Source organism: Lepisma saccharinum, chromosome 23 (assembly GCF_977018435.1).
Source record: "Lepisma saccharinum chromosome 23, izLepSacc3.1, whole genome shotgun sequence".
In the NCBI taxonomy this organism is placed as follows: domain Eukaryota; kingdom Metazoa; phylum Arthropoda; class Insecta; order Zygentoma; family Lepismatidae; genus Lepisma; species Lepisma saccharinum.
The window spans coordinates 51,838,325-51,864,658 of NC_139251.1; the positions used below are offsets into that span (position 1 = coordinate 51,838,325).

Sequence of the window (26,334 nt, forward strand, 5' to 3'; positions counted from 1 at the left end):
CGAGAGACACATTACTCCACCAGGAGGAGGGAAAGAAAAACACAATATCAGATGATTGCGACAACGTGTATTTTTACACGCGACAACTACGTAATATCCCCCCCCCCCACACACACAACAAACAACAAATGCTACAATGTCTTACGCACAGACAGTGCGTGTCACTGTACACCATCTGAAGATGTCACTTTCACCACACAAAGGGGGTGGGGAGCAATACCAAGAGTGTTCACACGCGATCACTGTGACGTAAACTAGACCAGTGTTGGAAGCGCTGCGCAGGCAAGTCTGGCTCTCGTAGTCTACGTTTGACCTTCATGACTGCTATACCTGCGAGAGGAGCTCGAAGGGTTGGTTCTCTCCGGCAGTCGTTCCAGTCATGTTGCAGGTGCTGGGATATGATCAGCAGTTCGCTCTAGGTTGTCATACGCATTGAAGACTACTAGTATGTTGTATTGAAAGAAGTTGACGTGGTGGAGTGGGTAAGTCAAGTATCGCAACAATTGGTCTGTGGTGTTCGTATGGTGATACGGCCAATTTGTGCAGTGTGCCAGTGTTAAACAAAAACGATACTTTGCAGTTCCAACTCCCTATTACACGGATGGCTGCGTAATTTGACCCAGCAGCTAGCAGACATGCATCTCATGTATGGGGAGGCATGTGGTAAGAGCCGTGGGGCAAGGCATCTTTATGGAGAACGCTTTCCACATAGACATTTACCGTCTCACGCCTTCTTGCAGGTAGTGGACAATTGACTGCGTGAAACAGGGTCAGTGTTACCACCGCGGCAAGAAGTTGGAAGACCCCAAAGTGTAAGCACACATCAGTTTGCAGAAGATGTGTTAACAGCGGTCGCAGAACATCCTGGCACCAATATGCACGTGTTCGCTTGGGCACAAAACACGTCTCATGTGAATGTTTGGCGAGTGTTTTCAGAGGAAGGAATGCACCCTTTTAAACTGCAGAAAGTACAAGAACTGTTACCTCGTGTCTATCGCCCTCATATGGAGTTTTGCCAATGGTTGTTGCATCAGCTGGACACAAACCCTAACTTCGGGGCAAAGGTATTGTGGACAGATGAAGCCATTTTCACCAGGATGGATGTCTTCAATGGTACAAACAGTCATGTCTGGGACTTTGACAACCCACATGCACTTTTTGTGGCCCATCACCAGCACAGATTTTCAGTGAATGTGTGGTGCGGGATAGTACATGATCATTTAATTGGACCATACATTCTCCCTGTTTGCCTGAATGGTCGCACGTATCATGCATTTCTTAGTGAGGTTCTGCCTGAACTGTTGGAGACCGTACCTTTGGCACTGTGGCAAGAAATGTGGTACCAACACTATGGGGCACCAGCTCATTTCGATCATAATGTACGACATTTCCTGCATGACGTGTTTCGCAATAGGTTCATTGATAGGGATGAGCCTGTGCCTTGGCCACCGAGGTCGCCAGATCTCAACCCTCTGATTTTTTTCTTCTGGGGAGAAATGAAAACCCTCGTATACGACACACCTGTCACATCAGCTGAGGACCTTGTTGCTTGCATCAACGTTGCCGCCGCGACGGTAGCAGATACATCTGGCTTGTTTGCTCGTACTCAACAATCCTTGATTCGTCGCTGTCATCTCTGCGTAGAAGTGAGCGGCAGACATTTTGAAAACTGTCTGTGATTATCGCCCTCGGCAAATCCCAGTGAGAACACTCTTGGTATTGCTCCCCACCCCCTTTGTGTGGTGAAAGTGGCAATCTTCAGTTGGTGTACAGTGACACGCACTGTCTGCACGTAAGACATTGTAGCATTTGTTGTTTGTTGTGTGTGTGTGTGGGGGGGGGGGGATATTACGTAGTTGTCGTGTGTAAAAATACACGTTGTCGCACTCATCTAATATTGTGTTTTTCTTTCCCTCCTCCTGGTGGAGTAATGTGTCTCTCGTATGCCACATGACATGATTCATTCATTCCTCGCGTGTAACTGGGGTATGCAACCGTGCTCAACTTTTCGGATTTTGTGTTCCGTGCTCATGTTTTGATGTTTGAGGTCGGGATGTGTTGTCTTTAATGCATTTCTCATTGTCACTGTCCTTCTTGCTGCGTTACATACCCTTTCCATCATTGTTCTTGCTGGAAATCCCCAATTCCTGTGAGGACTCCATTGCGCATGTGTGCAGTGAACTTTTCATAGTGACTTCTGGACTGAGCACATACGATTTCTTGATGATTCCCTTGGAACCGCCTTTCTATCTGTGATAGTATTCGTCCAAGTTAGGCGTGATGTTCAGTTTGTCACCTTTTGCGAGGCTCCTATCTCGGAAACGAAGCCTCAGTCTTAAAAATGCAACTCACACTTTTTGCTTGTTTTCGTGTGAGGAATCACCTCCAAAGCATTGTAAACGACCTTTAGGAACACCCTGTATACTTCCTGGAACGGTATGTATATCTAGGTTCCGCAGCTTATATGCACGTTCTTGTTTGGAAACGTCGTGCAATAGACCCAGTGGATCATAGTTGCTGATTGGAGGTTGTATCATTTCTCCTCCTCCTCTTTTTCGTCTTGCCAGAATAGATTTTGTCGTTTTCCTGCCTCCTCTCTTTCCTCGTTTCTTTGGCATCACCTTATACACATTGACGGAAATATTAAGAAAATCTATCTCCCAGATAGACAAAGAGAAAGGGGTTAGTTAAAGATCGCCGCCTGGCTGGCGCTAACCTTAACTTGGAGCTGCAATAGATGCACCTACCAAAAGTGCTTCGGTGCCTGCTGTGAAATGGTGCTACACCTGGGAAAACAACCTAAAAGCCGCACAAAACTCTCAGTTCGTGGGAACCGTAATAGACCCAGAATCGTAATTACAATTCGACTTCTTTACTTTTATATAATGATCACTTACGCTATTACTGAATATTAATTATCCTTTCCACCTTATTTATATCCTGTTATTGTCCTAAGTTCATTTATTTCTTTCATTATAATTAGTACAGCATGTGCCAAAATATACAGTACTGAAATTAAAAGACGAACATTACATTGTTGTCATCTGTGAGTTTATTTATCCTGAAAGAAACACTAACATCTACACTATTAGCGAGTTTACAACTTCATTTTCACTACTGAGAACAGAAGCGGCTGGAGCTATGCCCTATCGACAAACGCACATGCGCGTTCGAGGTGTCAGAGTTTCAGTACTGTATATTTTGACGCATGCCGTATTAATATCTACAATCATTATTTCACCAAATCAGCGCTTTCCTTTTTTTCTTTTTACAATGGTAGCCATTTTCTTGAGTGCTGCCATCTCTAGCCCACTTTCTAAACTGCTTTATGCATCATCAAATATAAGCGTTGTTCTTTTTGCATGCTGCCATCTATGATGCTCTACCTCAAACAACAACAATGCAGTTTGTGTACGCGACAGTTTGTATACATGACAACTTTTAGGCCCCTTTTATGCACAACACAACCACAGCGCCAGAAAGCAGTGATGACAGGAGGAGAGAGAGAGAGAAATTTCCGGAGGGGCAGAAAAATGTATTAAGCCTCTAAATATTACGTGGAATGCATTGAATTATCATTTTTTCAACCAAAGGAACATGGAAACAAATAGGCTCCATTGGTACATATGATTTTTGTCTAATATCGCCACCCGACAAAGTATCTCACTACAACATGCGACAGATATTGTATGCATGGCACTCGTATGGAATTGATTTTGTTGGATGTCTTCGGACTGCAACATCCAACAAACATCGCATGCATAAACAAGAAGAGCTGCTGGAATTTGTTACTCTTCTGGCTCACTTCACCTTATTTAATGTAGCAGTGGTTACGAAGGTTTACTTTCATCATCCTGACGTATTACTGGTTTCGCACAAGTTAACATGTGTTTACAATGACATTGCACTATTCTTAGATATCATGAAGAAAATTACGAAACAGGATATATATTGAATATTATCACGAAAAAGTGAAACATAAATCTGCATTGGTGAACTTTATAAAATTTGGCAAGTGCATGCAACCTCAGATTTACTGCAACACTAGTATTGCAATGAAATTAATGCCACACTCTGTCTTGTCTGCTTAAAGTCGTGAGAGATTCTCTCACTTAGTGAAGTTAATGTCCAATATTATGAAATAAAATACTAAATATCATATGTTCTCGAATCATTCAATCATAAAAGGAAATCACTTTCTTCAAGAATTGACTTTTCTCTGCCAGTCCTGCTAAATTTTTACTTTCCATCTACTGATTTATACGAGGGGTGGCCACAAAATAATTTCCAATTAGTAGGGACATTGGTTTTTCGCAAACGCGAAAACCGTGAAAAATGGTAATTGCTGCGAAGTTGTGTTTATGAATATGCAGTGATGTCTGGACATATTTTTCGCCCGTTCAAAATATTGAAATAATGCGAATTTGGCATAAAGTGTGAATTGATAGCTTTTTTAGCGATTTTTTTTACAAAATGTCCTAAAACATTGAAAAATTCCATGAAATCCAACATTCTTGTCTTTTCTAGGCCATGTTTGTGTACATAGAGAGTGCAAGTTTTCCAACATTTTATTCAAGACTAAACTATAATGTTTGTTATACATGGAATAATTCCGACAGTCACATTAAATCATGTATTTCCCACGATTTTTTTAACTTCTATCAAAACCATTTGCATCACAGAGGAAAGTGGCAGAGTTCTAACAGGAGATCGAGTGGCTATCTGCTGTCACATGGGAGACACATCTTCAGTATTTGTTGTGCGAGATGTGTTTTGAATTATCAAGCTAAGTACACACCATCAGCATTTGTTGAGTGAAAAATAATGGAGCTCAGTCGTTCGGACATTTGACTACCATGGGAGAGAGCAGCCGGGGTCGATCCCCTGCAGGGGAGAACTAGTCTGGCCGATATGTGCAGATATTTGGCTGAATTGTGCATTTTTGTGATAATATCATGAAACTTGGAATGTAGTTTAATATCCGTCTTAATATCATTTTAAAGATTGGAGGCATTTAAAATACCCTGTTGGTCAGTAATGGCGGACGTTTTCAAAATGGCGGCCGATTTATTAGTATATATTTTGACACAAGCGGTGTAAATGAACTTTTATTGGTCCTGTTTGAAGATTTATCTTTGTTGTTGTTGTTAAAAGGGAAGGAAAACTTTCCAATAATGCCTACAAAAGCATTTTAAATGCCTATTAGTGGCGAAACATACCTTGATTGCCTATGTTTAAGGGGTGCATTATTGAATATTGTTTATAAGATCATGTTGCTGTTCAAACATCTTCAGTTTTGAAGTCTGAAGTGTAATCGTTAATTATTAGCACTTTAGTTACTAATTATTATATTTCAACGATGTGGATATATGGGTTGTATACATTCCAGGGGCAAATCCACAAGGACTGAATTTGAAAGAGTCTCTTGCACATCAACAATGGTATTAAATGGTATCCATTAATCAAATTGTTTTAATTTTCAAATTATTGTTTATAATCAGTACCTGAGAAAATATGAATACAATCAATAAATGCTCTTAGTAACATCACGAAATTGACGTAATTGACATCTTCAAATGGTGTCTTGTCCTTCGTCACAGCCACCGCATCTGCATAGTTGGGTACTCGGAAGGTTTGCAGGGAATCATTATGAAAATGATAGAATTGATCTCTTTTGAAGCTTGAAAGATTAGGAGGACAAGTTGCATCAATGAATCGAACACTCAAACGTCCACTTTATGGTACTCGCTCTCAAACTCCATAAAGGTCAGCATATGGAGCTCACAACTGAACTCGAAGGTCTTGAGGATCGGGTCCGCGCTGGAAAATCACTTGCACATTTATCGACATAGCCGCACTTTAAAATTTCCACCCATGCCTCCCTCTCTGGTGGTAGTGTTAGCTATTTCGGGTTTCATTCACCATCTTTAACAAGGGTGGGTAGTTCTGGAGATTTTTTCAGGACTCGACCCCATACCTGGCCAGCCTGGTCGGCCACTCAAGATGATGTTAGTGCAAAGCATCATTTGTAGAGGAAGTATGTTCAATTTCTCTTCCTTTTTAACTCTTCGGGCATCATTGACGTTCCCCTTGAGTCTCCACCGATTGTACTGAGCTATGATGTAGCGCTCCTTCTTACAACCTTGGTGACAATGAAGTTCGACCAGAAAGGAATACGTGATTAAATGCACAGAGGCATAGGCGGTGGAATGGGTGACCCGCAGAAGTGACGCATGTGTGTAAGAGGAGGCGTGTGAGCAGGCAAGAATCGTGATCCCAGCATGTTGCACCCAAGGTCACGTAATGAACGAAAACGGGGAACTATACGCGTGACATTGAACTTCGACCAGGCACCAGACCCAGACGGAAAATTCCAGATAGTGGCGCATTCGACGGAAGCATGACGTCACGGACACGATAAGGGAGTCCGCCGTATATAAGCGCGTGCTGTGCACCGAGGAACCGCAGTGCATCATCACCATGGCCAGGGGCAAACCTATTGACAACACCGTGAGGAGAAGATTGGTGGAGTTGCAACAGGATGGACTCAGTGAACGGGAAATAGGGCGCCAACTGAACTTACCCAAGTCAACCGTCCACTGCATCATCAAACACCACCAAAATACGGGTACTACAGAGCCAGGTAAGGCCCCCGGTCGAAAACGCCTGCTGAGCGTGCGTGACCTACGGATATTTAGGCGCTATATCCAGACCAACAATCATGTTTCTGTGGCCGAATTACGACTGTGGACTTGAGAACGCTTTCACATTGAAGTGTCAACCAGAACCATTCGCCGTTACCTACAGCGATGCTGTTACCGAGTGTACAAGGCGAAACATAAACCCTTCCTTTCCATGTTGAACAAAGGCAATCGACTACGGTGGGCACGAATGTACCGGGGATGGACATTTCAGCAGTGGAACAGGGTTTTGTGGACGGACGAATCCATTTTCAATGTTGTGTACGGGAAAATACGGAAAACAGTCATTTGTCGGAAGGAGGAACAGAATGAAGCAAAATGTTATGCACGTCGGGTACAGAAACCTGCGTCAGTGATGGTATGGGGATGCATGACGGCATCTGGGTTTGGCCCACTACACGTCCGTGAGGGCATTGTGAATGCACACGCCTATACACGCATACTGGAGCGGCATCTTCCCACAGTGCGAAGGCACCTGTTCCACAGGCGGCGTCTCATCTTTCAACACGACAATGCCAGGCCTCATACAGCGTGGCTGACAAGAGAATGGTTGACTCGCCATCACGTGCGAACTCTGCCATGGCCACCATCGAGTCCCGACCTCTCGCCCATTGAGAATGTGTGGCGTGTTCTTAAGCGACGTGTGCAACAGAGGGGACCCACGACAGTGGCTGCTCTTATCGCCTGCCTGCAGGAGGAATGGCACCGCATCGATGTGGAATACCTTGAACGACTCATCCGCAGCATGCCCCGATGCATTGCCACAGTTATTCGCCGACGGGGCGGCGTCACACCATGGTAAACAGGATCCCCTATAAAAGTGGTCGAACTTCAATGTCACGTGTAGATCGACGAAAATGTTTTATTTTGTGTGGACACCATACATTGCTGCGTTGCAGCGGAAATTTATGTTTTCCTTTGTTCCATGTAGCCTGCTGAATAAAATATGTTCAGCATATGCATGTGTTCTCCTTCTTTCACAACGCACTCCTATATTTGTGACTGGTCGAACTTCATTGTCACTAAGGTTGTACATGGAAAGTATTCTCAGCAGGTGGTGCCATTACCAAGAAATGGAACATATGTGCCAGTCCATCAAAGGTGTTCTAGATAAGATAAGCGACTATTTTGAGGACTAGACAGCATTTTCTCGAGACGAAACGAGATGAGAAAGACGAAAGTCCCATATTGTGGGCAACGCTAGGTAAAAGTGTTGTGGCACCCATTTATGGCATAGAGAGCTGAGATATTACTGCACTTTGCCTGACCTCTAGGTTCGTCCATTTTCGTGGCATCCAGATACGAAATTTTTGCTAGTTTGTTTACCACTATCAAACGTTCACATCCAAGCTTCTAAGCAAAACTGACGGCAAGGTCAATCCCTACTGTGTCTATCGTTTGGAGTGCACCTTTCTAGAATATGCAGACAACACCATCTTATGCGTGCAGGAATATTAGTGTGTCTGCTGTTCCTGGGAGCACGGTGAAACCCAATCAGTGTTTGGGTCCACAGTAGCCTTCCCCTAATCTGTGCAGGTAGGTACGTACAACGAATCGCTTAAGAGGAAGTTCAGAGAAAAATTTATTTCATTTCCTCATCCACACAAAGGAACTGAAGCACATTTTGGAGAACATTCCTTTGCTCGCCTACACCACTTCAAATTGTATTTCCTCTTTTGCTGTTGCGAGGCTCATGGTTCGATACATGTCAGAAACCACATCTACTAGTCGAACTGACTTGAACTGTGATGTTTGTCAGATGCAAAGTTAATTACTGCCGCATCATCTGTATGGCAAGCATATGTACTCGTATTTCAGTGTGGTAAATAAAATTCTTCTAGCAATTCCTGTAGACATGAAAACAAATTGAACTTAGCTCCCAACCTGCATCCATTTACTGGCAAAGGAGGCCATTCGTCACTTGGCAAGCAATATACATAACAGAGATCATTTATATCATGTTTTACGGGGTCGAGCTGTTCCTTTTTGCACGATTTTGTTCTCGCAGGAGGACAACTGAAAGGAGAAGATTATTTTCTTAAGTAAACTATCGAAAGGCACTGTTCTATGTATTAGATACTGCATTTATTCCGTCCGAGTTCCTGGATGCCTGTTGCAGACTGAGCAACAGCTGCATTTGCCACTATTTGTGTGTCAGGTTTCTAAGTTCTTTCGTAGACGACACATAGGATTTGAAATGCTTCACAAATTATGCATGTTTGCTGGATTAATCTTCGTGGTTCACATTCTCCTTGGTTTCTTCAGTTCAGGTACCTTGATTGCAACGAGGAATTGTTCGACGACCCACGCTATTTCTGGTCCAGTAACCATCCACCTTTACTACGTCTAAGGGGTCTGGGAGCAATGCCGCACATAACGGTACACAAGGGAAGAAAGCGAGTGGGTGGAGTTAAGCAGTACTCATTACTGCTGCTAGATGCAGCTGTAATCTCTTCCCCTCTCACGAGTTCGTAGGTCGAACCCTCTCAAGTCACTACTTGCGCAGAAGACTAGTTTTCATTTGTTTGCTCCACAGATTCTTGAGACAGAGTAGAAGTAGTTGCGCTGGGTTCTCCGTCAATCCTCCAGTCCACTTAACTAACACACTGTTTTGCTCGTGAGCCTCTCTAGGTTTCTTGCACTGCAAATTTCCTTCATAAAGCAACCACAAACAAAAGAACATTATGCCAGAAACATTCGCACATCTTCCCCTCCATCCCTTCAACTTGGCCTACGGAGAAACCTGCTCCACTCTGCCCTCCAAAAGAATTCGCGAGATTTCAACAATTCAATTTGCAAGAATTTTGACTGTGTCGCTTTTAATGTTCTGCTCCCGAGAGTGCCGGGCCGCTTTTCTGTAAGGTGCTGTCTATCTCTTACGCTGCACTTGTTCGATTACCGGACTACTAGGTTTATAGGTGGATTAAGCTCATCCTTCGACAGAAAACCAGGAAAATGGAAAATACGAGGGTGGTTTGAAAAGTTCTCGGAATGGAATAGAAAGAAACGATTTACAACAGTGGTTTTTATTTTAATTTTCAATGTAGTCTCCCTGTACACTAATGCACTTGGTCCAGCGATGTTCCAATGCCTTGATCCCATCTCGAAAATTAGATTCCTCCAGGCCTGTGAAATACGTGTCAACTTCGGCTATTAGTTCTTCCTTTGAAGAGAATCTCCGTCCACCGAGGAAACTTTTGAGTTTGGGGAAAAGATAGAAGTCTGAGGGAGCCAAATCAGGCGAATAAGGCGGATGTGGCAACAAGTTCATGAATTTTTGCCATGGCAACGACACTTGTGTGAGGGCGCGCATTGTCCTGATGCAAGATGATTTTCTTTCTTGCCAAACCTGGCCTCTTTTCCCGTATCTTATGCTTTAGTTGGTCGAGGAGATTAGCGTAGTATTGTCCCATAATTGTTTGACCAGTGGGAAGATAATCGATCAACAGGATCCCTTTCGCATCCCAAAACACTGACGCCATTACCTTTCCGGCCGACCGTATTGCCTTTGATTTCTTTGGTGGTGGTGAATCAACATGTTTCCACTACTTTGACTGTTGTTTTGTCTCTGGGGTATAGTAGTGGACCCACGTTTCATCTGTCGTCACAAACCGGCGCAAAAAATCTGTTTGGTTTCTCTTAAAACGAGTCAAACATTGTTCGGAAATGTCCAATCTGATGCGTTTATGGTCCTGTGTTAATTTTCTCATATCCAATTCAACTGTTAAAATGTGATACGCCCATTCGGATTACATTCCTATAGCTTCAGTAATTTCACGCACTTTCAGTCGGCGATCCTCCATGACCAATTTATGCACTTTTTCAATAATTTCTGGGGTAGTAGCACATTTTGGGCGACCACTACGTGGATCATCTTCTAAGCTGTCCCGACCAAATTTAAACTCGTTTGTCCACTTTGCAACAGTTGAATATGAAGGAGCAGAGTCCCCCAGTGTGTTCAGAAAATCGGCATGAATTTCCTTTGCTTTCATACCTTTCTTTACGAAGTACTTATTCACCGCTTGAATCTCGATTTTTTTCCATCTTCACAAAGCACTGCATGGGAACAACTACAAAGTGACATCCGCACCACAGATCTCTACCCAGAACACTGATGCGCCACGTGTTTATTAATAAAGGATGGCCTATTACTATGTGGGAACCTCATTGTCCTAGCACTGACATCTGGTGGTGATTCCGAGAACTTTTCAAACCACCCTCGTATGTATATTAGAAGTCTGTAAAGTGTATATTGTACACAAAGTGTGTAGTCATTTTCTCGCCGAAAAATAAAACAAAAAAATATAATGACTTTGATTTCAACATGATTCAAAGCAGATGTAATTAATGCTATTACTATAGAGCTCACCAGGCGTTAGATTTGGTGATCGTTGACATCAAGACAAGAATCTGCAGGTTTCATATTGCTTATTATTTTTGTATAGGGTCCTTTGCTGAAGCAATCTCAATGGAAGTGGCGTAAAATAACACTTTTATTTATTGTTAAAATTTCAAGTATGCAAATATAACTGTCGTATGACGCAGGCAAATCATAGGGTATCAGAGTCTCCTGAACTATTTTCTGTGTTGACAAGACAAGAGAAGTGATGATAGTATCAAAATGTTGCCCATATGATGTATTGAGGATCCCTATGATGGCCATTTTGAAAATTCTCCCTCACCCCCCACCCCCTTATGTGGTATGACAGTGCCACCAACCATCAAAATAAACGTTTGATATGATGTTACTAATTTATTGACCAATTTCCATGCTTTTATCACAAAAATGCACAATTCAGCAAAATATCTGCACATATTGGCCCGACTATAAATGGTTCAGTGTGAGTTTGTGTTTTTGCCCCTGGAATTTATACAACCCATATATCCACATCATTGAAATATAATAATTAGTAACCAAAGTGCTAAAAATTAACGATTACACTTCGGAATTCAAAACTGAAGATGTTTGAACAGCAACATATTATAAACAATCTTGAAAAACGCGCCCCTTAAACATAGGCAATCAAGGTATGTTTCATCTCTAATAGGCATTTAGAATGCTTTTGTAGGCATTATTGGAAAGTTTTCCTTCCCTTTGACCAATAACAAAGATAAATCTTCAAACAGGACCAATAAAAGTTCATTTACACCGCTTGTGTCAAAATATATACTAATAAATCGGCCGCCATTTTGAAAACGTCCGCCATTACTGACCAACAGGGTATTTTAAATGCCTCCAATCTTTAAAATGATATTAAGATGGATATTAAATTACGTTCCAAGTTTTATGCTTTTATCACTAATATGTACGATTTTGCACATATCCGCCATACTAAACCGGGATCTTTTCCACCTATTCAAACTGCTCCGGCGCCCACCCAGCATCATATCAGGTGGGTACCTGGAGGAAACTAGAGGGATAAAGGTAGTCAGGAGCATGGTGCTGATCACATCACCCCCACCTTCAGCCGTGATCAAGAAATTACGGGCCCCTAACTCCACACCCCTATACACCTTCTTGGCAAAGTGCAGGAGAGCACTTTACTTTTGTTTCCTCAAAAATCTGTTTCAACATATCAAACTGTCACAAAAATAGGTAGACCTTGTGCCCTACAATTTAAAATAATAGTTTAAAAGCGCAATGGAGTATTAACTTTCGGTATATTTGACAGAAAAATATTCTAAAAGAAAATCGCGAATTTTTGGAAACATAACATTAACAAAAATAAAAATAGATAATGCCAATTTTTGGTGCCATAATATATCAGTATCTGTCACATGAGATTGATTGATTAAAATTTTTTGGGTGTGTCGCCACTTATGGTCATTATGCACCCTTCAGTATATACAGGGAAAATTCCATTATCTAAAACCTTTACCTTAAAATTAAAAAGGGGATATGGAAAATAACTTTCCCAAAATAACTTCCAAGATATCAAACTGTCACGAAGAGGCGTAGGCCATGTGACTTACAATTTGAAACAGTACCGTATTCTCGCATCTATTAGCCGCACGCGTGTATAAGCCGCACCCCCTTTTTTGACCTTAGATTTCAGGAAAATAAAATTTCTCGTGTATAATCCGCACCTCGTGTATAAGCCGCACGATTGACTTTTTTTTTTTTTTTTTTTTTTTTTTTTGCATAGGTAGCCAATTTCAAGTAAGTATTTTAAAAGTACCGGGTGTCAGAGAAGTCTTTGTATGAAAACAAAAATTAACTGTATCCGTTATATGCAACATAGACATGAAAACATGGTACCAAAATGTTCGGAAACTATTCAAGTTTTATTGGCAATAGGAAAGAAATCAATAAATCTCCACGTGAGCACCCTTGGTAGAACGGAGTACATCTAGTCGAAATTCAACTTCTCGCCATGCATTAGCCAACATCACAGGAGGGATTGATGTGATGACTTGGGTTATCCGCTGTCGCAGAGTTGCAAGATCGGATACAGGAGTTCTGTAGACATTGTCTTTCACATAACCCCATAGAAAAAAAACGTCTGGAGATCGTGCAGGCCACGCTGTCGGTCCATCTCGACCAATCCATTTTCCAGGAAATGTCTGATCAAAGTAGGAACGAACGTCCAGACTCCAATGTGGCGGTGCACCGTCTTGTTGAAAGATAATATCTGGGTGATATTCTAGCAATTGAGGAACAGCAAACAATTGCAACATATCGAGATACACTCCAGATGTTACGGTGTCCTCACAGAAAAAGAATGGTCCGATTATTCTGTCATGCAGCAGCGCGCACCAAACATTCACCTTCGGGCTGCCCATGGTCGACTCCCTCACCTCATGAGGGGGCTCTTTACCCCAGATACGCACGTTGTGTCTATTCACTAAACCACTGACATGAAAGATCGCCTCGTCTGAAAAAGCAACATGTTCCAGATAGCTATTATCAGCGTCAATGCGTGATAACATTTTCACCGCAAAGTTATACCGACGTTTGCCTTCATTGGGCAACAAAGCCTGCAGGATTTGCACTTTGTACGCACGAAACAGTAAACGTTTGTGTAACACATCATGAACAGAACTTTTTGGCATCTGTAATTCATGTGAGGCCGTACGCACAGATTTCTTCGGACTGCACACAAAAGCCACTCTGACATCTTCCACCCTTTCGTCTGAGGTTGATGGTCGGCCACTTCTCGGTCCGTCAGCAACAGATCCTGTGGTCTTGAATTTGTCATACCACGACTTAATGCTCCTACCATCAGGCGGCACCTTTCCGTATGATGATTGAAACTGTCTCTGCACTGTTTTTTGTGACCTGGTCTCGTGAAACCACAGGACACACTCAGCTTTTTCCTGATTTGTGTACATTTCCGGTTTGCTGGACACTGGCACTGCTACACTACCGCAACGTTACAGAAACCTGAAACAAAATAAACTTAAATAGTTTCCGAACATTTTGGTACCTTTTTTTCATGTCTATGTTGTATATAGCGGATACAGTTAATTTTTGTTTTCATACAAAGACTTCTCGGACACCCGGTATTTTAACCTTTATTTTAGCGCAAGGATCTACATATTAATACCGTATCATTCAGTTTGAGTCTTCAAAGCCCTTATTCACTGCCGTTGCTGCTACTCGTTGAAATATTTTCTGCACAAGAGGTATTGTCATCTTCATCACTAGCATCATCATCCCACAACATTTCATCCTGGATACCATCTAGGGCATTGGATATGCCGCACTTCAGAAAACCCTTCACAATTGTCTCCGACTTTACACTTTCCCATGCTGCCAGAATCCATTCACACACTTGCTTGACAGTCGGACGTTTGATCTTTCCTGTTGCTGTAAGCTCGTGGTTTCCTGCACTAATCCAGTCATTATACAGACGCCGGAACGCAGCTTTAAATGAGCGAATTACAGAAACGTCTAGGGGCTGCAGTACAGACGTTAGACCCCCAGGAATCACAGCTACACCCGTTTTCAACTTTTGCAATTTTGTCTGTATTCTGTCTGTTAGGTGACCACGAAAGCTGTCCCACACCAGCAAACTCTTTGGCTTCAGCAATGCACCAGACCTTCTATTCCACACTTTGTCTATCCAGTCCAATACCAGTTGTTCTTCCATCCATCCATCCTTTCTGCTGGGCACGTATGATAATACCTGGCGGAAATGCCTCCTTTGGCACATTCTTACGCTTCAGCACAACATATGGTGGCAGTTTCTTTCCATCCGCAAGAACACCCAACATTACAGTGCATCGTTGTTTCTCTCCACCCGTGGTCTTGATCGATACGGTGTGCGAGCCTCTCGGTGCAACTGTGCTGGACATAGGCATGTCCCAGTAAATAGGTGTTTCGTCCACGTTGCCAATCTGAGGCAAGCTATAATCATTGGACTTTCGCATTCGAATCACGTATTTGTGAAATTTAACAATTTTCTGATCAAAGTCTGCAGGGAAATGTTGCGCAATTGTTGTCCTACGGCGAAGCGATAAACTTTTCCTACGCATAAAACGTGAACACCATCCTGCACTAGCTCGGAAAGCTTGACGAATGATGTCTAACTTTGAAGCTACTTCACGAGCTTGAAAACGTATCATGTCTACGGTTACAGCATAGCCAGCACTTCTTCTCTCATTTACAAAGGCCAAAACTTCTTCTTCTACCTGAGGAAATTTGGCTCCTTTTCCACGAAATGTCTTTCTCTTGCCACTTGTTGCAGCAAGTTGTTCCTTCTGATTTCTCCATCGATGAATGTTAGACTCGTCCACATCGTAATATCGCGCTGCAGATCTGTTGCCGTTTCCTTCAGCATATCCTATCACTTGAAGTTTAAAATGAGCATCGTATCTGATTCTTCTGCCGGACATCCTCCCTTTGATAGTACCAAGCTTGACCTCAGGCCCACAACCTTCTTTAACAACTTCACTTTACTGAATGGTTTCCAGATCAATACGACAGTAAGGATGATTCGTGTTCAAAGATAAGATATTATCATATTGTTGCAAAAAAATATTTAAAGATAAGATATCATATTGTTTCAAAGCCTGCTACAGATGCATTGTTGTTGGATTTGCTGTTAATGAATCCGTTATGTGATAAAGATAACAAATCAACATACGTATTTTAGTATCCTAGCAGTAGCTGCACTTTCTTTCATTCGCGTGTATAAGCCGCACATGCTTTTCTTATCATTCAAGTGTATAAGCCGCACCCCAATTTTTGGTCCACTTTTCGGGGGAAAAAAGTGCGGCTCATAGACGCGAGAATACGGTAGTTTAAAAACACCATGTAGGTATAATTTCAGATATTTGCCAGAAAATGCGCTAAAATGAAAATGTTTGGGAAAAATAACACCAAATAATAAAAAATAAAAAATAAAGAAATACACCTATTTGAAAAAATAACAAAATATTAAGGTTCCTACCGATTAGGCATAAATAAAACAAGACTATCAGTTGTAATTTATTGCATTAGTAACAGTGAGTCTTCACCAATTTTCGGCATAATCACCACCGTTGTTCTGGCATTTGTCCTAGCATGGCACTAAATTTTGTATGCCCATGGCATATGTGTCTGACAGCAAAGACTGGAACTATCTCTACCGCAGTGTAGCTGTCAAATCCTTGTCCTGCCAGAAACCTCAAAGATATGAAAGTCGGTACATGCAAGGCAAGGGCTGTACAGGAAGTGTTCCAAGATCTCTCACCTGAAGTGATGCAAAGGGCCCGTGTGTACTCAGCTGTATGGGGTTGTGCACATTCGATTGGCCTTCCTTGAATTGTCTGCCCCATCGTCTGACCATACTATCACTCACGATATCCAGTCTGCACACCTCACACGATTGCTGGTGGCTTTGTGCCAAATTCAGAGCTTGCAAAAATCTGATTACTACTCGTAGGCTACATCACAGTCAGTGGGAGACTGTATGACTTAATTTCCACTTCGGATTGGCCTTCTGCAAGTCCGGACCTATACCCTTTGGACTACAAATTGTGGTCCAAGCTTCAGGAGATGGCTTGCAAGAAGAGACATCCTAATATTGAAAGTTTAAAGCAGTCTCTTCTGAAGCCAGTTTCTCATTTTCCAGTCGATGTGTTGCGTAATTCAATTGATGCGTGGCCACAAAGACTTACGGAATGTGTGCGTTCTAAGTGTGGCCATTTTGAATATTGATTTGTGATTTTGATTTGTCATGCATCCATTTCAGTAATGTTATTAGGATATTAAAATATCTCTCAGCATTTTGTGTCAATTTACTTAAAACTTTGTGACAGTATTTATGGTAAGACTAGGTATATACACACACACACGCAAACACACTGTTTAATTGAATTGATATAAAATTTTGGTACATTGGAATCACACAGACCCTTTATATTGTTAATATATTTTTGTGGGTGGGTGGTCTGAGGGGCTAATGCATATGGCTGAAATAGAGAAAGCATCTGCTTATACCAATTATTTTTTGGAAAGTTGGCCAGGAATGTTGCTTTAATTTTATCAAGATCCTAGAATGGCCACCCTGGTACATTTCATTCCAGGATATTACTGTTACATTGATTCAATGTGCTCTTCAATGAAATTATTCAAACAATCATATACATTCATATCTTAGAAAGACTTATGTTTCAACTCAAAACTTCAGACCAAAATCACTTCTAATAGGATTTCTTTCTTGCAGCTCAACACTAGAGACAGCATTCTGCTCTGCGACTAAGAATAGTGGAACGACTCTAGAATGTACAAGGGAAGGAGAATCTAGACAACCTTCAAACTCTGAAGGTTTTGCCACTTGGAATGATGGAATTAATTTGTTTAATGATAAATGTGAACTTGCAGTTCACTTGCAAAATCATAGTAGAACAAAATCGTTTGAGTGCTCAATGTGCAAGGAATCATTTAAGGATATAAAATGTCTCGTGGAATATACAGAAGGTCATAGTGGTGAAAAGTCTTTTTTGTGTTCAACCTGTAGCAAACCTCTAGCATTGAAACAAAGTATTAGAAACCATTGGAAGACTCATAGTGTTGGAAGCAAGGAAGATCTTCAAAAACATTCCAGAACTCATACTGGAGAGAAACCCTTTGTTTGTTCAGTGTGTAATAATGCGTTTACAGTGAAGTCAAGTCTTACGAAACATTTAATAATTCATACAGGAGAGAGGCCCCATGTGTGTTCAACGTGTAACAAATCATTTGCACTGAAGGATTATCTTAGAAATCATTTATTAATCCATACTGGAGAGAAGCCCCATGTGTGTTCAACATGTAAGAAATCATTTGTACGAAAGGAAAATCTTAAAAAACATTTAAGAGTTCATACTGTAGAGAAGCCCCATGTGTGTTCAACATGTAACAAATCATTTACACGAAAGGAATATCTTGGGAAACATTTAATAATTCATACTGGTAAGAAGCCCCATGTGTGTTCAACATGTAACAAATCATTTGCACGAAAGGAAAATCTTGGGAAACATTTAATAATTCATGCTGGAGAGAAGCCCTACCTGTGTTCAACGTGTAACAAATCATTTGCACGGAAGGTTGGTCTTGAAAAACATTTAATAATTCATACTGGAGAGAGGCCCCATGTGTGTTCAACATGTAACAAATCATTTGCACGAAAGGAAAATCTTAGAGAGCATTTAATAATTCATACTAGAAAGAAACCCTTTGAATGCTCAGTGTGTAATAATGCATTTACACTGAAGTCAGATCTTAGGAAACATTTAATAAGTCATACTGGAGAGAAACCCTACCTGTGTTCAACGTGTAACAAATCATTTACACAGAAGGGTGGTCTTGAAAAACATTCAATAATTCATACTGGAGAGAAGCCCCATGTATGTTCAACATGTAACAAATCATTTGCAAGGAAGGAAGGTCTTAGAGAACATTTAAAAATTTATACTGGAGAGAAACCCTATCTGTGTTCAACGTGTAACAAGTCATTTCCACGGAAGGATTATCTTGAAAGACATTTATTAATTCATACTGGAGAGAAAACCTTTGCATGCTCAGTGAGTAATTATTAGAGTAGCAAAAATAGCCGGTTTTTTTAATCTGACTTTTTTTTTTCCAATAGAAAGCTGGCTTTTTTGGGAAGAAAACTGTAAACTTTTGCTTTTTTGGCTTTTTACTAATTAGGGCTAACCTATTTCACTTGCAGTGTCAGTTAAAGGGTTTTAAAGGTTCATGAAGTCATATTTTGAAACTAAAGGGTGTCCCAAAAGTGATGCATGATTGTGCGCCATGATTTTTCCATTGGGTTGGCAATGCTGTCTGATGCACATGTAGTAAGCACATTTTGATTAGTAGTGAGTTAGTTGTGATGGAGAAATACATCATGCAGGATTGCATAACTATCGTAAAAACATATTACAAATACAAAGAGTGTTGTGCTGAAATGGTGCGCAAATTACGAGGTATGTTTGGCCGGGATAACGTGACAAACGGAACAACTGTGAAAAAAGCTGTTCAAAAGTTTGAACAAACAGGTTCGGTGATGGACGACAAAAGATGTGGCTGTCCTCATACTGGCGCTAGTGTTGCTGCGTGTTCGAAAACGTCAATTCGCCGCAGGTCTCTTGAGTTAGACATTTTGAGGAGCACCATGCAGCGGATTATGCTGAAAGATTGCGTATGCACCCATACAAGATTCAGATGACTCAACAGCTTAAGCCGCAAGACCAGGTGCAGCAACGGGCATTCGTCGATTGGGTCCTGGATAATCTGCAAGTGGATGGTGATTTTGCTAAGAAAATCATCTCCAGTGACGAGGTGCATTTTCATCTGGATGGGTATGTAAACAAGCAGAACTGTTGCATTTGGGGCACGGAAAACCTTCGTGTTATTGAAGAAAAGCAGATTTATGCCCAACGACTGCCTGTGTGGTGTGCACTTTTTTGTCGTGGAATTATTGGGCAGCACTTCTTCGAAACAAGTCCAGAAGTGCAGTAACTGCCATTATCGCGAGATGATACAGCATTTTTGTGGCCTCAGGTGGAAGCCATGGATTTTGGCTTTGATGAGATGTTCTTCCAGCAGGATAGCGGCACGTGTCATGCGGCACACGAAACCGTTGAGTTGTTACAGCAAAAATTTCATGGGAGGCTGATTTCACGCAACAGTGATCACAATTGGCCACCAAGGTCATGCGATCTTACACCATGTGACTTTTATCTCTGCGGATTTGTAAAATCTAAGGTTTACAGCAAACACATACCAACCATTCACAAACTTAAAGAAGAAATCTGATGTGTTATCGCAACAATTGAGCCACAAGTTTGCGAAAATGTGATTGCAAATTTTGTCAAAAGATTGCGCGAGTGTCGTATGAGACGTGGAGGACATTTGCCATATATTATTTTCCATATTTAATTGGAGTGTTTACTCTTTCAAAGTATGTTACAACTCTGCCAATTCATGTATAAATAAAGGATCATTTTGTAAATTGAAATCATGCATTACTTTTGGGACACCCTTTACTGAAATAATCTTATGTCCAAGAGACACTAGTTACTAATTTGTTTTTGTGGTATGCGAGTCTGTGTATTACCTACGCAATGGCATAACGCTGGTCAACTAAATTTAATTTTGGATTTTTTTTTTTGCGTGAAAGAAGGTGTTCCTTTTAGTTTTCGAGCTGCTGAAGACTAATCTGAACTTGGTTTTTGTCCTGCACCCTCAGATTTAGAAATAATGCCAGTTACAGTATCAACCAGACCCCGGCCAAAATTTGAAGGAAATCGCAGAGCTTCATGTTGGTGACCTTTGTGCCCCACTACTAATTATCCCAGAATCATAAATTATACCTCGTTGGAAAGCTTATGGAACACAGATTCTAGCAAGGTACATTTGGGATCCATCACGCTCAATTTGTAGAAGAAATAGAAGAGGAAGATAAGAAAATTGTGGAAAAAGTTAATTTTTGGAGAACTTGAGGTAAGTTTGCAACAATTACAGTTGCGGTACGGAAACATAAAGGCAGTAACACACACCCTATACATTAAGTTGGCTAACTGAAGTTGTCTTCGAGTTTTTCCTGTGGGGTCATGTGAAGTCAATCGTGTATGCCAGAAAATTCGGGATGTGGGTCACTTGGAGCAATGGATACTGGATGCCTGTGCACAAATCACACCTGAGAGATTGCTCCGTGTCTACAGAGCATGGAAGAACTGTCTCAACATGTGCATAGCACAAGAGGGACAGCATATTGAACACATTGTGTAACTTTCATATGCCATAACTTCCTTATCATTAAAGTTTTCATAAATCTGACTTCACCACTGAATTCCTGGTGAAATTCTAGCCCAAAACCATACCCTACATGCCTCCTTCCCATTTAAAGAAATGAAGTTGGATCCAATATGGTGGTCACCAAGATGGCAGACATTGTCATGATATGCACCAAAAAGTTTCCCCCTAGGCCTATCATGTTACTAACCTGACCAATTGCTGCAATCTACACCCCCTTTAATTTTATAAGGGGTGATCAGGGACTTTTGACTCACCCTGTATATTGCAATATGTATACTTTACATACGTTTCTTCATTGAAATTCGTCATATAGGATAACTTCAGTTAGCCAACTTAATGTATGGAGTGTATGTTACTGCGTTTATGTTTGCGTAGCGCAACTGTAAGTGATGCAAACTTACCTCAAGTTCTCCAAAAATTAACTTTTTCCACAATTTTCTTATTTTCTTCTCCTTCATCTTCTACAAATGGGGCGTGATGGGTCCCAAATGTACCTAGTTGGAATCTGTGTTCCATAAACTTTCCAACAAGGTATAACTTGTCATTCTGGGAAAATTTGTAGAGGGGCACAAAGGCTGCCAACTTGAAGCTCTGCGATTCCCTTCAAATTTTGGATGGGGTCTAAAGGTTGATACTATAACTGGCATTATTTCTAAATCTGAGGGTGCAAGACAATAACCAAGTTCAGATTCATCTTCAGCAGCTTGAAAACTAAAAGGAACACCTTCTTTCATGAAAAAAAAAAAAAAATCACCGTCGACCAATGATAATCAAAGTGTACCAGGTTTGATCCTTAGTGGAGACATAATGCATAGCGATTTGGATTCCATTATGAAACTGTATGCCCAGTCCTGATTAGGCTCTCTGAACATAAAATGAACTTAATACAAACTTGCACGTGTTTATGTCGTCATATCATTGACCTTTTAGAAACGAAGTGATTTGGTTATTCTCGAGTTGTCTTCCTGTGATGTCACAAAAAATGAAGCAAATGTTAATATTAAACTATTAGATGTTTCACGACAATTAAAAACTTTACGATTCACAATACGTATGCAGAACTACATGCATATATACCCATTTAATACTTAAGGTCAGTATGCCACTACAAGGGAGATTTAGAGCCCAAAGTTACTTATAAATGCAAGTACTCTTCGAAAATGGCCACATTTTTGATTGAATGTTCTATGCAAATATAATTAATATATTAATATATAATTCATAGGTCTATTCATAATGCTTAAATTCAATTAATTGTGTATTGTTATTATTACATCAATAGGTAGCTAAAAAGAAGGTATAAGAGTAGAGATATAACAGTATATATTCATTATCCAGCTTATGTGTAATGTTAAGACAACTAAAATTTATATGAAACAACACATCAGTGAAGAAATTATTTGGCAATAATACATAGAATTGAATATTTATTGAATACATAGAATTGAGTATTTATTGAATAAGAACGAAAAATATTTTACATCCAGTTGATGAAAGCAAAGTTTCTATTAATATTTTATGCATAAGTGGTAGCATGCATAAATCTTCTTTGACACTGACCTTGAAAGCCATATGATGTCAATATAATCCTTTCCTTCCAATAAGTTGGACGGAAGTAAATAATCCTCAATTATACAACAAATGCTAAACAAGTATATTTTCATTATTTCATTTTTAGACTTTTGAAGTTTTTCGGTGTGGTGAATAGGGAGGGGAGGGCTGAAGTCAAGGTGCCGGATGTACGTCCTTGGGGGAAGGGGGAGATACACATATGTGGAACAAAGAGAAGATCCAAAATTCTGTAGGCCTGATTGAATTAGGTTATTTTATGTCACTTTTCTGCTAAGTGTGACGATATGATGAAATTGATGAAGGAACATATTCACAAACAAAGTCCATACACAGGATGTGATTCAAACCCAGAACCCCTGGCATCGTAGCATGCTTTGCTAACCACTCTGCTACAGTTGTCAACACAATACTATTGGAGTAGGTACTAGAGCTAAACATGCAATTGTAGAGTTGCAGTATTATGGTCCCAAGTAACGGGAAAAAATCCCCCCCTCCTGACTCAACAACCAGAAACACATAGTCACTTACTGGCAAAGGCTGTCACATGGCGTACAGCTTGGTGCTTATTGTTCTTATGGTTCTTATGGTTTACATTCAGTTCTCAGAAAAATTCAAATAGTACTGTGTTCCACAAATTTACAATGGTTTGAAATTTCCTCTAATTGTTTTATACCATTGCCATTGAAAAGCCTTGAAATTCTGTGTTTAGTAAATAATATGTAGAAAGAAATGAAATGATATGTATTAGTAATTATTAATATAATAAAGAATGTATGTTAAGAAAAAAGTGTATTCTTTCATGACTGCTTTAATTTAAGGAATCAAAATGAATGGATGGTGTGGTAGCCTTGCATCAATGGCTGTGCAAACTAAAACTACCAATTTTGCAGACTTTTTGAACCTGCCTCTCTCTCTTGCATATTAACTTATGCAAGGACAAAATATATATTTTTTAAAAATCTTGAAATCATCGATGTTATTTTTTGTGGCTCAGATTTAAATATTTCATAGCTCCAGGAAGGGGAGTGGATGTCGCCTCCCCTGGGTACAGGTCAGCATAAAGTAATGTTGTCACCTTGCAATCAAGGGGTTCAAGGTTCAATCCCCAATTAAAGCACAGTGGTTCAAGTCCCATTTTAAGCTGTAGGTCGAACACCAATTAATGTGTATGAGCATAAAGTGGGCTTAAACAAACAAAACGTTACTGCTAGAAAGCCAGATTTTAAAAAAAATTCCATTCGTCGCCAATTATTTCAGTTTCAGCCTCAGTTTTGGGGCCACAATGCACTAGGGCAGTGCCTCTCAACTGGCAGGTTGTGGCCCGATACTGGGCCTTGGCATGAATTTACTAAGACATGAGAGTTCATTAAATCAAATTGTTGCCAAGTATTTTAAACAAAATTTTATATTTGTGAACAAGCCTAGACATGTAGGTCCAGTCCCGACGATTTACAATATATGTAAAACTTCTCAAGTTATGTAAGTGTGTATATACTATTTCGATATATTTATAAAAAAACACTGAAATTTGGGAAAAAACTATCCATTCAAAAAAGCAGTCATTTTTGCAAACTGCTTTGTCTAGCTATGAATATCATGTTGAAAATTGTACTTTAAATTTAGATATGGTCATCTTTTCACAGTAGAGAAAGAAAAAAACTGTTTTTTTCCGACCACTTCCAACTCTAGTAACGATGCATTTAAATTAAAGTCAAATCTTTGGAAACATTTAACAATACATACTGGAGAGAATCCCTACCTGTTATCAACATGTAACAAATAATTTACACGGAAGGAAGGACTTGAAAAACATTTAAGAATTCATACTCTAGAGAAGCCCCATGTGTGTTCAGCAGTTAACAAATCATTTACACAGAAGGAACATCTTAAGGCGAAGAGGGACAATTACGCACCAGGCATGCATTTATTCCAATATCATCGGAATGAGCAATGCTACGAAAAAGATCTCAGCCAGAAATGAAGAGTATGAATTTCTCCCCATGTGGCAAGTGGAAGCGGTTTCATAAGTTGATTATTAAGCCTTATATGATTTTTGAAAAATATGATGAATTAGTATTTACCGAATCCCATGTATTTCTTATGGGACATCAACTTCAACTTCAAGTTACGGCTCATCAAATGGGAGTTTCGACTTTTCCTACTACTATGACATAGTTCAACGTGTCCTTTTTCCGTCCATGTACTTTTCTACGTCATCGGATGTTTGATATTCCCGAGAGAACGAATAAAATAATGGTCCCATAAGCCTAGTGCATTTCTCCTTGCCTCCTACGGCCATCCTGGCAGTGTTGCCAAACCTGATGTGCATAATAGAGCTAAATTTCACCATTAATATAGCTAAAGAGGACTTTCAAGGAGCTAGATTAACGAAGGCTGCATAAAGTGCCTCCTAGGGTAATTTTAGTTGTCAGAGGGGTGGGGGTGCTGCTATTACCGTTAGCTTTAAAGTGATGGCAATTTATTCTTAGTTTTCACCGCCTAGATTTGGCGGCATCACCCATCTCAATAATCCAATGATGTTAATATAAAATCTAAAATAAAGGGTTCCCGGATAACAAAATTGTCATCTTCATCTTAGCCACAGCGCTATATATAAAATTACATGGGGAGGAAAGAAGAGGTGGGTGACGCAGCCTATAGCTATACGAATATCACGTCACGTGCAAAATGTACACTCATGGCAAAAGTTGGTATTTATGGGCCGGAGCCAGTGGTGGCACCATAGTGGGACAGAGGGTGGGTGCCACAGTTCACAGTCAAACGAGTGCACGAAAGAGCCAGATCTGGCTCCAAAAGAGCGAAGTTGGCAACAGTGATCAGCAGCTGCCCCAGCGAGAAAGACGTAGGGGAAATTGTCCCTCCTCGCCTTAAATGCCTTTATTAATTCTTATGAAGATAAACCCTATGTGTGTTCAATATGTAACAAATCATTTACACAGAAAGACGTTCTCAGACGACATTCAGTAATTCATACTGAAGATAAACTTTATATGTGTTCAACATTCAAGAAATCGTTTACACGGAAGGAAACTTTTAGAAGACATTTAATAATTCATGCTGGAGAGAAGCTCTATGTGTGTTCAACATGCAACAAATCCTTTGCATGGAAGGAAGATCTTGGAAAACATTTAATAATTCATGCTGGAGAGATGCCACATGTTTGTTCAACATGCAAAAGATCTTTTACACGGAAGGAACATCTTAGAAAACATTTCAGAATTCATACTGGAGAGAAGCCCTATGTGTGTTCCAACACGTGAGAAGTCATTTGCACGGAAGCAGGATCTTAGATGACATCCACAAATTCATACAGGTTAAAGCCTATTTGCTATTCAAATATAAAAAAAGGTAAAGTGCTCCCATGTGCTTAGCTCCATGCCATGAAGGCGTATAGGGTGTGTGGGGGTAACGCCCCACACTTTCTTGATCAGGTCATGAGTGGGGGTGATGTGATCAGCATCACGCCCCTGACTGCCTTTACTCCCCAGGGTTTCCCCCAGGTACCCATGTCATTCGACGTTGGGTGGGCACTGGGGCCGCTTCCAACGTTAGAAAAGTTCCCGGATTTGAACCGGCCGGGATGAAACCCGGGACTTTGAGCATGGTAGTCAGACGCGTTACCGACTGAGCCACCGCAGCCCTATTTGCTATTCAAGATGTAATAAATTATTTTGGCAGAATCCAAAAAATTCAAGATATTCCGGTTTTAATACTTATGTAACCCAGGGTGATGACACACCTGGAAAACCAGGAAAAGTCGGGGAATTTGAGGTGTCAAATAAATAAAAATAAATAAATAAAGCCTCTAAA

At 40.6% G+C, this 26,334-nt stretch overlaps 1 protein-coding gene across 1 annotated transcript in view; it reads left to right on the forward strand.

Moving 5' to 3' along the window:
• LOC145977765 (uncharacterized) overlaps positions 1 to 20,426 on the forward strand; it is a 36,477-nt gene extending 16,051 nt beyond the window's left edge. The window contains exon 3 of the mRNA XM_083110038.1: positions 17,354 to 20,426. Coding sequence (XP_082966164.1) covers positions 17,354 to 18,707 — 1,354 coding nt within the window. The 3' untranslated portion in view covers positions 18,708 to 20,426. The remainder of the gene's footprint in view (positions 1 to 17,353) is intronic.
• Positions 20,427 to 26,334: the final 5,908 nt, after the last annotated feature.